Source organism: Chinchilla lanigera, unplaced genomic scaffold (genome assembly GCF_000276665.1).
Source record: "Chinchilla lanigera isolate Chin_1 unplaced genomic scaffold, ChiLan1.0 scaffold00051, whole genome shotgun sequence".
NCBI classification, from domain to species: Eukaryota; Metazoa; Chordata; class Mammalia; order Rodentia; family Chinchillidae; genus Chinchilla; species Chinchilla lanigera.
The window spans coordinates 6,266,517-6,278,667 of NW_004955452.1; the positions used below are offsets into that span (position 1 = coordinate 6,266,517).

Here is a 12,151-nt window from a genome sequence, read left to right on the forward strand (position 1 = left end):
GGTAGTGCACACCTGTAATCCCCACACTGTGGGAGGCTGAGTCAGGTATATTGTAAGTTTTAGCCCAGTATGGGCAATTTAGCAACTTAGCAAGACCATATCTCAAAACAAAAAGTAAAAAAGGGTTAAGGATGTAGTTCTGTACCAAGGGTCTGGGTTCAATCTCCAGTATTGGGGGGAAACATAAAGTAATGTCTCTGAACTGTCCTAGGGTGATGATGACTACCACATAGTAGATGTCTACTTCTCAGAGCCTGCCGTAGCTCTGCGCTCTGTTCCCGTGGGATCATCTCTTTCCCAGGAAGTCAGTTTTTCAAGACAGGCAGAAACCTGGCTGGCTCTCCTGCTGTCTCCAGTCACGTCCAGCACAGTGACTCTTGCGTTGAGCACCGCCATTACGTGCAGAGCCAGCAGCAGAGCCAGCACCTGTTACACACTTGAGCTCTTGGGGCTGGGGGTATAGCGCAGCAGTAGAGTGCTTGTCCAGCATGTGGGCAGCCCTGAGTTTGATCCCTGGCACAAGAACAACAACAAAAGCAAGCAGGCAGGGGCATTGGAGTTGGACATGGTTTGGATCCTGGTCTTTCCCGTTTCCATCCTTTCACTGTGCAGCTGTGTGGCTTTGAGTGACCACTAAATTTGATGAATCAGATCATTCATTGAATGATCATTCAGTGAATCAGATCATTAATTCCTACCTGTAAAAGGGGTGATCTTTATCCCAGAGGGCTGTGGGAAGGATTAGAAAAGGGTAGTATAGATGAAACGGCTGGCATGTGAGAATGCAGCCCACAGTCCCTTTTCTGAACCCTACCGAGCCAAATGTGTTTTGGACTTGGAAGTTTTTGGATTTTAGGATGGTGATATGTTATGTATACAGTGAATTATATACAGTGTGACCCACGCGCACACACACAGCAGCATATCAAGGGGAGAAGAACACTTTTTTTGCGGGGGGAAGATAGGGTTTTGCTATGTAGTTCAGGCTAGCCTTGAACTCACGGCGATTGAACTCACGGCAATTGTCCTGCCTCAGCCTTCTAAGTGCTGGGATTACAGGAGTATACCACCATGCCTGGCTCACAAGTGGGAGAAATGAAGACTATAAATATCTTTGTGCCGCACACTTAGAAAAAAAATACAAAACACTTTTTCAGTTTTTAATAATTTCTGGAGCTAGGAATTACTATTAAGAGATTATTGACTTCATGATCAGGTCAATATACAATAGTGTTGACATAAGAAAAATGGACCAGTAAGGCAAAATAGAGAATCCAGAAGTAAAATCTAGAACAAATGAGGATTTAATACAGTCAGTGTAGTAATTCAGATCAGTAGGCATGAAAACAAAATTGTGTGGTCTGTTTTGCTTATATAAAAATAAAGAGCATATCAAGAAAAACTGTGGGAGGCTTTAGGATTAGAAAACTGGAAGTTGTGAAAGAGAAGGTAGCTGTTTGCCTCTTCCAGCAGTGACAGTGATGATAAAAAAGCCATCTTGACCTATAAAGTCAGTGGAAAAACGAATAGATTAGAAAAAAATGTACAATTCAGAGGACAGACAATTTAATATGTAGAAACTCATAAACTGACAAAAGGATAAACAGAAAAAGGAGTTTTTCCAAAAGAGCAAATCCACTGCCTGGCAAGCGCAACGTCGTGAGTTCGGTTCCCGGTACCGGAGAAAAACAAAAAAACAAAAAAAAACCAAAAGAGCAAATCCAAAGCACAAATGAAAAGACGTTCACCTTTGCTAGCTGGAAGTATAAGCTAAAGAAGCAGTGAGATCTCCTTTTCTTACTGTCAGATTGACAAAAATGAAGAGAACATTACTTACAGGGGTGTGGAAGGAGCTAGGGATGCAGCTCAGTGGCAGTATATTTATCTAGACCCTGGGTTCCATCCCTAGCCCTGGAAAAAAAAAAATGGAGAAAAGGTACTCTTTGACATTGCTGGTAAAAGTGAACTGTAGCTCTTAAACTTGCTATGAAAGATGCTCAGCACCAGTAACCATTAGGGAAATGCAAATCAAAACCACAAGATACTGCCTCATGCCTATTAGGATATCCTCTGCCACAAACCAGGAAGAGCTGTGCACAGTGGTGCGGTTACTTGGGAGGCTGAATCAGGAAGGTTACTTGAGTGCAGGAGTTCGAGACCAGCCTGGGTAGCATTAAAACAAGTAATAACAGCGCCTGCCTGGCAAGCGCAAGGTCGTGAGCTCAATTCCCAGTACCGGAGAAAAACCAAAAAAAAAAAAAAACAACAAACAAACAAGTAATAACAGAAACTCCAGCAAATAAATATCAAGAAAGACGTGGAGAAACTGGAATCCCTGTATACTTTTGGTGGGAATCTTAAATGGTGTGTCTGTTACAGAAAACAGTATCATGGCTCCTCAGAAAATTACAGATAGAATTACCATGTGATTCAGCAGTCTTATTCTCAATATACACCTGAAATAATTGAAAGCAGGATGATATCAAAGATTTATTTGCATACCTGTGTTCATGGCAGCATTATTCATGACAACCAAGAAATAGAAGTAGTCTATATTTAATTTCGTACTTACTTACTTAATTTATTTGATCTTGTTATGTAGCCCAGGCTGGCCTTGAATCCACTATTGTAGCCCAGGTTGCCTTTGAACTCACAGAGATCCTCCTGCCTGGACTCCCTAGAGTTACAGGTGTGAGCCATCATGCCTGGCTTACATGTAATTTTTGAGGAACTGCCATACTGTTTTTCATAGTGGATGCACCATTTGATGCTCCCCCCAACAGTATGCTTGTTTTGTAATTTCTCTGCATGTTCATCGGTACTTGGTTTTGTTTGTTTGTTTTTTAAAGAAGCCATCCTTGTAGGTGTGAGGTGGTATCTCACTGTGGTTTTGATTTGCAATTCTCTAATGATCAGAGATGTTGCACATCTTTCATACACTTGTTGGCCATTTGGGTACCTTTTTTTGTTTTGTTTTTTAGACAGGGCCTTGCTAAATTGTCCAGGCTGGCCTTGAATTCGTGATCTACCTGCTTCAACCTCCCAAGTGGCTTTGCCCACTTTTTAATTGGATCATTTAATTCCTGTTGTTTCTTTGATCCATAGTCCGGATAAAGATATTGGTTGATGGGAGGAACCTGTACATTGCGATCCTCCCTTTTGCTCATTTGTCCTGACATATTTCCCATGGTCTGGATTTTTCTTACTAGGGTATCTTCTGTCAAAAAACAGGGAAAAACTGTGCATAGTGACCCAGCTACATAGGAGGCTGAACTAGGAAGGTTACTTGAGTCCAGAAGTTTGAGCCTATAAACTTTTCACTCACAACCTTTCTTTTGTTTTATTTTACTTTTTATTTTTGGAGACAGGGTTTCGCTGCATAGTTCAGGCAGGCCTTGAACTCACTTTGTAGCCCAGGCTGCCCTCAAACTAGCAGCAGTCCTCTTGCCTCAGCCTCCTGAATGCTGGGATTATAGGTCTGTGCCACCACGCCCAGCCCACAACCTTTCTAACACCAGATACGTGCTACTGACCAACCAACTGACTGACCGTACTTCTTTTTGGGGATTGAACTGAGAGCCTTCACACTGAGCTATCCCCAGCCTTTTTTTCTTTTTTTCTCGAGACAGGGTCTAAGTTGCCTGGGCTGGGCTGGGCTTGTACTTGGTGATCCTCCTGCCTTGACCTTTCACAATACTGGGATTACATTGTCTGCTACTGTACCTAGTTCTTTCTTTTTTGGTGTTGAGGATCAAATCTGTGTCCTCAAACATGCTAAGCACATGTTCTACTACTGAGCTACTCCTTTTTTTTTTCCTACCCAACAACCAGTTTTCCAGACACATCTGTATAACCTATAATTCATTTCAGCCAGGCGTGGTAGTGCACGCCTGTAATCCCGGCACTCTGGAGGCTGAGGCAGGGGGATTCTTGTGAGTTCGAGACCAGCCTGAGCTACAAAGTGACTGGCCTCGAACTTGCAGCAATCCTTCTGCCTCAGCCTCCCGAGTGCTGGGATTTACAGGCATATGCCACCATGCCTGGCTAATTTTTTTTTTTTTTGGTACCAGGAATTGAACTTAGGACCTTGCACTTGCCAGGCAGGCGCTTGTGCCTCTGAGCTATATCCCAGGCTCATTCCAAAGGATTTAGGAGCTCTTTCAGGAACCTGGGACAAAGACCAGATACTGGTGTTTCTTATGGTATCTTACCTTCCCATGGTATTAATACATTCTGGTTTGGTTTTGTTTTGGCGGTACTGAAGATTAAACCTAGGGCCTTTGCATGAAACTACAACCCCAGCCCTCTTATTTTTTTATTTTGAGATAGGGTTTCACTAAGTTGCCGAGGCTGGGCTCAAACTTGCAATCCCCCTGCTGTAGACTCCTAAAGTGCTGGGATGACAGGCCTGTAGCACCATGCGTGGCTAATACGTTTCTTTGTCCTTTGGATTTGCTATATGTTGGTAGTTAGATCGCAGGCTTGCTCTGCTTAGTTGAGGTTTTTTGTTCCCCAGAACTACTTTATAGATGGTCTGTGTACTCCATCAGTAAGCACATAGTGTTTGGTTGCTTCTCACTTTGCAATATTAGCAATTGTTGATCATGCCTAAACCCTGTTGTATTTGTAGAGGTTTGCAAAATGCTGAGCCTCTGTTATTCTTTCTTCCGTAGCTGAAACTTTTCCCGCACTAACCCCTGGTTACCGAGAAAGGATATGCAGGAAAAGCCCTACAGTGTGAGGTGACCTGTGAGGTGGGCTTCTCCCCATTGCTGCTGTAAACTCCGGGACTTGAGGAGATGTGAGCCAGGCTGTTGCGTTCTTACTGAGTCAGGAGGGAAATCTGTGTCAAAGGACACAGGCCGTTATCAATGGCAGTGCCAGGCCCTGTCCCCATTTCCTTTTCCCTGTGCACACCCCGAGCGAGTACAGCATGGTCACAGCGCTCTGCATCTGCGGGTGTCTTTGTTATGCCAAATTCCCTCCTCTTTTCAGTAGTTATTTCTGTCTGTCCTTAGCTCTTAGTTAAAGGTACCGGATGGCTCTTTTTTAAAAATACATATTTATTTATCCTTGTGTCACTCTTTCCTCACTCCCCTCCTGTCTGTCCGTCTGTCTGTCTTTCTGTCTTTATTTCTTGGGACTAGAGATTGAACCTAGGCCCTCACATATTAGACAAGCATTCTGCCACTGAACCACAGGGTGATTCTTGTCATTGATTCTTTTAAATTTCCTGTGGTTTTTTTTTTTTCTTTGTCTTTTTGAGACAGGGTCTCACTCTGCAGTTTAGGCTGGCCTTGAGCTCACTTTGTAGCCCAGGCTGGCCTTGAACTTGCAACAATCCTCCTGCCTCAGCCTGAGTGCTGGGATTACAGATGTGCGCCACCACACCTGGCTGTGTTTGTTTTTTGAGGAAGTCTGGCATTTTAATTCAGGCTGGCCTTGAACTCGTTCTGTAGCCGCTGCTGTCCTCACAGTGGTGATCTTTCTGCTTCAGCTTCCAGTGTGCTGGGATTACAGGTGTGCATGCCTGGCTAAATGTAGTTCCCAGTAGATTAGCATTTAATAAAGGTCATTTCATAACACTCTTCTGTCTTAGACCACATGTCTGAGGTACTTTGGGTGCTAGAGAGGTACTCAGGTACGGATCCTGCTTGTGAAGGCTGTAGGGAAAGAGGAAGGTGTGGCCATGGGGTTGAGTACAGATCTGTGGGTCTTTGGGAGGGAGAGAGGCACTTGATGAGACTCAGGAAAAGTTTGGGGAAGGGCAGCGCTTGAGTGCCCTGAAAGCTACAGTGCGGCTGGGACAGTGGAGAAGGGCCAGAGGGTGTCCTGGCTGCGTGCGGCAATATGAACAAGGTCGGAGTACGGCACTGTGGGAGGAAAAGAGAGCTACAGAGTTAGAGCCTGAGTCCACCAGGGTAGGGTCTAGCCACTGCCCACACAAACTAGGTCTGATAAGGGCTGAGCACCTCCTAGAGGTCAAGGTCACCATGGCCAGGCAGAAGGACTTGGGCACAGACGAGCTGGAAGGCTGGACTCTGCATATGTCATGAGGAGGTGTAGGCTGATTAGCCCAGAGGCCCAGCCCTGGGGGACAGGGACAGGCTCAAGTCTGAGGTGGCCAGGATGGCAGGACACTGTGTCTTGTAACATTGATACCAGGTGGATGATCACAAGGGACTTCCTTTGCTCTGTCCTTTGGCACCTGGGTGGATGGTGCTGCCACTCCTTAAGATTAGGGCCCTAGCTGAGCATGGTGGCGCACACCTGTAATCTTAGCACTTGGGAGGCTGAGGCAGAAGGATCATTGCGAGTTTGAGGCCAGCCTGGGCTACAAAGTGAGCTCAAGGCCAGCCTGAACTACATAGCGAGACCTTATCTCAAGAAGACACACACAGAAAAAAGGTTAGGGTCCTGGCTTTTAAGGAGACCTTGAGTTAGTTCTGGGGATTCTTACAGTGGCCCTCAGTGAGGTCCTGTTCTTTACATTGTCCGGGACCTTTGGATCTATGCCTTAGGTGAGGACCTGCCTGCTGTTTACCAGTCCTGCAGATAACCCCTAGCTGAGACCTTTCAGTCCTTCCCCAGGGACACTGTGTCAGGCAGCTAGGGAGTGGTGCAAGAGCAGGGGCCAGGCCTACTGCTCTAGCCTGGTGGTCCATGGTGTGGGGGCCAGGGGGAGGAGGGCCGTGATAGGGCTGTGGGACAGAATTGCTCAGCTGGGGAGGAGTTCACCAGCCCTGTCATTGAGAACCCCTGGTGCAGTCAGCCACTGCTGTGTGCTGTTTGAATGTGCCATCTCTCTCACGTTCGGTGGGATGGGTGGTCAGGGTCAGGACCTCTTGCCTGCGGGTTCAGTTTAAGTGTCTTTGAGCTCTGCCCTGGTCAGATAAAAGCACTCCTCGCCTGTCCCCCCGCCTGGTCAGGGAAGCCTTTGCTCACATGTATCCAGCCCACCCCACTGGGCTGTGGTCCCTAACGATGTGTCCAGCCACTGCAGCTGGACTCCATGGCCGCCTCAGGGTTGGCACCTATGAGGAGGCTGCCAGCGGGTCAGGTGTCCTGAGGGGAGGAGGCGAGGAGGGGTTGGAGGCTGCTGTGATCGGCCTTGAGTCTGTGTATTGGTTCAGCACTGCCCTCAGGTAACCTCCAGGAGCTAGGAAGGAACAGGACAAATGGAATGTGACATGGTTTACCGGGGCTGGGACAGGGGAGGGCCCCGGTCTTGCCTTCCCTTGGCCACTGGTTGGCAAATGGCTTGAGTTCAAGGTCCCCCCGATTAGGGACATGGGACAAGGTCCTTAGTGGAACAGCTCTGCTGCGTAATTGTCTCATGACCTGTTGTTTCTCTTAACAACACCATGGCCTTCAGGTGGATCATTTCTCTCACCTCTCTCTTTTGGTTTTTTTTTATTTTTCTGTTTGTTTTTTGAGAAAGGTCTTGTTAAGCAGTTCAGGTTGGCCTCAGACTTGTTGCGATTCTCCTGCCTCAGCCTCCCAAGTGTTGAGATTACAGGTGTGTACCACATGCCTGGCTACCTCCCTCTTCTCTCAATGCATGTGGTGGGGGGCTGCTTTTGGTGGCCCTTGCAGAATGAGGCGTGGGGCTGAGGGTTGGGAGTTAGAGGAGGACTGGGCAAAGACAAATAGGAAGCCACAGGCATTTGGCAGAATCCTAGGTGTGAGACCATATGAGTGACTTCTGTGACCTTAAGCCCTTGCAGACCCCTTCTTCCCTCCAGCTGATTCAGGTGCTTGGAATGTGGCTCATAGACCAGTGATCACATGGTGGATGCTGTGTGATGCCTCCCGGTGTGTGTGAGGCCTCCCTGTGTGTGCACTGTGTATGGTCTAGCAAAGATAAAAAAGACACTTGAGCTCACCCTAGAGCACCCTGAAATAGGGAAAAAGAGAAACCTGCTTTTAGATAGAGGTGACCACAGGGGTCCCGCTCGAGTCTCTGGTCAGTAGGTCTGGAGCGGGGCCTGAGATTGAGCTTTTGAAATTGGTTCCAGGTGGTGCTGACACTGCAGGTTGGAATTAGCACACTGGGTTGCTATAGCAGAGTGTAGGCTCCTCCTCACCGCTGCCGCTGATGGGCATGGCCCCAGCCAGCCAAGGGGTTTGGGGAAGCCAGCATTTTATACATTGCTTTGATGAGCTCAGGACCAGACCAGGCTCCTGCTGGGTGCTGTCATATTCAGTCCTGACAGATGAGGAAACTGGGGTTTAGAAGTTGTTCATTTGTCTGAAGACACACACCCAGATATGACAGGAGCCAGTGGGTTAACACCTGGGTGGCAGGGAGGCCAGCTAGCAGCTTGCAGGGTGGAAACATCCTGGGAAGGCTTGTAAGAGAAAAAAGAATCAAAATTGCTGGCTTGCTAGCTGGGGAGAGGGAGGGCAAATTTTTCTCAGGAAAACTGGCATCCTGCTACTGTGGCCATTCTGGGGTGGCATTTCATGTTGTTCAGCAGGGTTGCCCTGGAGAGAGGATGCGTGTAGGTAAGAGAAATCCTGAGGAGCAGGCAGGGATGGCCCCGAGATAGGGCTGAGGCTTGAGTTCTGCCTGGCTCAGGCTCACTTTCTAAAGCAGCCACTATTTATGGAGCCAGGTGCTACTGAGATGTATGAATTACAGCTCTATTGGTGTGTTGTCCCCATTTTGGGGGTGAGGAAACTGAGGTTCTGCACACAGCGCTTTGCCTGGCACTCAGCAGATAGAAACAAGACCGGACTCCCCCGGGACACTGAGCCTTGCCCTCGTGCCTCATCGCCTTCTCTGCCTTCCCCAGCTCATCACACAGACCTTTAACCACCACAACCAGCTGGCCCAGAAGGCCCGGCGGGAGAAGCGAGCTCGGCAGGAGGCTGAGCGGAGGGAGAAGGCAGAGCGAGCAGCCCGACTGGCCAAAGAAGCCAAGGCAGAGAACTCGGGGCCGCAGATCCAGGAGCTGACGGATGAGGAGGCAGAGAGGCTCCAGTTGGAGATTGACAAGGTGAGGCTAGGCTTCCTTCCTGTACCTCTCAGTCCTGTGGGCACTAGGAAGTGGGGTCCTGTTGCCAACTGCTGTGTTCTTTGCCACAGAAAAAGGACGCGGAGAATCATGAGGCCCAGCTTAAGAATGGCAGCCTTGGCCCCCCAGGGAAGCAGGTGAGAGGGACTGGAGGCGCTCGGCTGGCCAGCATGTTGGGCACTAGTCTTCCTCTTTCTCTGGAATGTTCTTCCTTCCCCTTCCCTGCCCCCAGCTTCGGGGATCCTCCCCATATTTCAACATCCCACTCAGACACATGGAACAAATGGATCTGAGTTTAAAAAACAAACGGAAAACCCACTGGCCTTTACCTTGGATGGGAAAGCCAAGAGCCAGAGAGGGCAGGGCTTGTATAGGCACCATCAGCACAGGCACCAGCCATGCCCTTTGTCACGTGGTATAATAGTTCACACTCCTGGGCAGAGATCAGAACCCAGTTTTACCCCTCTCTGGGTCCCTCTCGACCCGGGTTTGGGAGTCTGCGGACCAGGTCTGTTTTGTGTTGTGGTTATATGCTCCGTGCCAGCGCTGGGCCTGGCCCAGTGGGGGCTTCAGTGTGTGTCTGTCAAGTAGCTGAGCACCACTGACTGTGAGCAGGAGGCTGAGGAGGATGAAGAAGAGGAGGACGAGAAGGACAAAGGGAAGCTGAAGCCTAACTTGGGAAACGGGGCTGACCTGCCCTTCTACCGTTGGACCCAGACCCTGTCGGAGCTGGACGTGAGTGCTGGGGCCAGGGGCAAGGGCTAGGAAGCCTCTGGGGTCCTGGTAGTTCCCGCTGACCCCTCCTGACTTCCTGTGTTCCGTGCAGCTGGCAGTGCCCTTCCATGTCAACTTCCGGCTGAAGGGGAAGGACGTGGTGGTGGTCATCCAGCGACGGCACCTCCAGGTGGGGCTCAAGGGGCAGCCAGCGGTCATTGATGGGGAGCTGTACAATGAAGTGAAGGTAGAGGAGAGCTCCTGGCTCATTGAGGACAACAAGGTGGTGACTGTGCATTTGGAGAAGGTACGAGTGGCCTGCCCTCCTAGCCGGGGTGCTGACAGCGGGAGTTGGGGTGGGAAGGTCTGCTGTTCACTTGGGCTGTGCTTGGGGCCATGTGCAATTATCCTATGTAATCCCCACAGCGAGACCTTTAAAGTCGTACCCCTTGTTTGAAAGTAAGGAAAGAGCTGAGATTGCCCCTGCCCCTCCAAGATGGGGGCAGCAGTGGGTGGGGGGAGGGCTGAGCCTCTTTGCTGTCAGGTTTGCGTATGTGTTTAGTTCCACACATGTTGAACACCTACTGTGCACCAGGTGCTCTTCTAAGGCTTGAGAGAGAACAGTGAGCAAAATGTAGAAAAGCAAAATAGCCCCAAAGACTGCTTCTCCAGTTCACTGCCTTCCCAGAGAGGTGGGACAGACACCAATAAGTCACGGCCCTCTATAAAGGGTCTAGGGACAACCCTTCCCGGGAGAGAGGGTCGCCCCAGCCCACCTGGCTGCCCTTGTACTTGCTTCCCTCGCAGCTGGAGTGCTCTGTCCTGCTCTTTTCCTTTTGTCCTGGGGTACACGCTGCTCATAGTTCAAGGCTTATCCTCAGTGTCACTCTATCGTCTCTCCGCACCCTGGATGGCATCTCCCTCCACCTTTTCCTTTCCCTCATCACTGACTTCTGAGCACTGGCCTCAAGTCATCCTGCCCCAGCTGCTGGGAGGGCACAGGTCTGGCTCATCTGTGCCCCAGTGTTAGCACACACCTGTGTGGGTCTCAGCTACAGGATGTGGATGGGAGATAGTTTGGTTCTGGGAAGGTTGAGAGCTGATTTCTGGGGCACAGAATGAGCCTCTCCTGTCCTCCTGCTGTCCTCCTTTTCACAGGTCAATAAGATGGAGTGGTGGAGTCGCTTGGTATCCAGTGACCCTGAGATCAATACCAAGAAGATTAACCCTGAGAATTCCAAGGTTAGCCCCAGCTGGTTTGGGGAGCTTCAGGAAGGGGAGGGTCCTAGGTGGTCCCTAAGCATCACCCATCCCTGTCCCTGCCTGCCCCTAGCTGTCAGACCTGGACAGTGAGACACGGAGCATGGTGGAGAAAATGATGTATGACCAGAGACAAAAGTCCATGGGGCTGCCCACCTCGGATGAGCAGAAGAAACAGGAGATCCTGAAAAAGTAAGCAGCTCAGAGATGGGGGTGTCAGGAGGGTGGGTGCCTGGGAAGTTAGACCTGGGGAACGGCAGTGAGTGGGTCATTCAGCAGGACTGAGCTTCCCTGCCCAGTTTCCAGCATGAGCCAGCCAAGTTTTTGGCTTTGTGGCATTGGCTTGCCTATCTTAATCACTTGCTGAGGTCACCTCGAGGGCAAGGCCAGCTCAGTAGAAAGCAAGGGTAACAGGCGGTCACTGCCCTCTGTGACAGTGCCAGTGTTGGCACCTCTGTTTCCAGCCCCAGGGGCTCAGATGGGCCTCAGACACCCAGGTCCCTGCCTTGCCTAGTGCCACATTTCTCAGGGTTCTGAAGAGGTTAGACTTGATTTCCATGGTTAGGGGAGAAAGGCCGCCTGTTTAACTTCCTACTTCCACTTCCCCAGGTTCATGGATCAGCATCCAGAGATGGACTTCTCCAAGGCCAAGTTCAACTAGCTCTGTGTTTGCCTCCCTGAACTCTTGGGGCTGAGCCCCCAGCCATCCAACCTCCTTTCCCACCATTCCCTGGGACTTGGGGAGCCTCAGGGCTGGGGCAAGCATGGGGCTGGCCCGGGTACATGGGTTCCAGGACATCATGGGAGAAGGGCTGGGGCCTTGGAGGTCGTGTCCTCCCTGGTAGGCCTACTGTTACACATTAAAGCTATTTACCTGGCTCGACCTTTGTCCTCTCCTCCCTCTGGTCTTTCTCCCTCTGGTCTTTCCCTGGGACCAGCTCCTGTCAGTCGCTGGAAGCTAGGATTTTGACGGTGGCTGAGAAGCGGCTGTGTGACCCAGGGCAAGTCCTTGTCTTGCCCTCTCTGCACCTCAGTTTCTTCCCATTACTTACAGGGAGGATTAGGACAAGGCTTTCAGTCTCTGGTGTTGGGGAGAGGTGAATTTTTCTGGGTGAAGAGATTAAAACACGTTAGATTTTCAGGGGAGTCCATGACCT

General features: G+C 49.9%; 1 protein-coding gene across 2 annotated transcripts in view; it reads left to right on the top strand.

Annotated features, from left to right (window-relative positions):
- Positions 1–11,877, top strand: part of Nudc (nudC nuclear distribution protein) — a 16,894-nt gene extending 5,017 nt beyond the window's left edge. The window contains exons 3-9 of one of the 2 annotated variants that reach the window (XM_013519684.1): positions 8,799–9,002; positions 9,092–9,157; positions 9,612–9,755; positions 9,847–10,041; positions 10,893–10,976; positions 11,068–11,186; positions 11,604–11,877. In XM_013519684.1, the coding sequence (XP_013375138.1) occupies positions 8,799–9,002; positions 9,092–9,157; positions 9,612–9,755; positions 9,847–10,041; positions 10,893–10,976; positions 11,068–11,186; positions 11,604–11,655 (864 nt within the window). In that variant the 3' untranslated portion in view covers positions 11,656–11,877. The remainder of the gene's footprint in view (positions 1–8,798; positions 9,003–9,091; positions 9,158–9,611; positions 9,756–9,846; positions 10,042–10,892; positions 10,977–11,067; positions 11,187–11,603) is intronic. The other variant, XM_005394887.2, reaches the window with a different exon arrangement.
- The last annotated feature ends 274 nt before the right edge of the window (positions 11,878–12,151 follow it).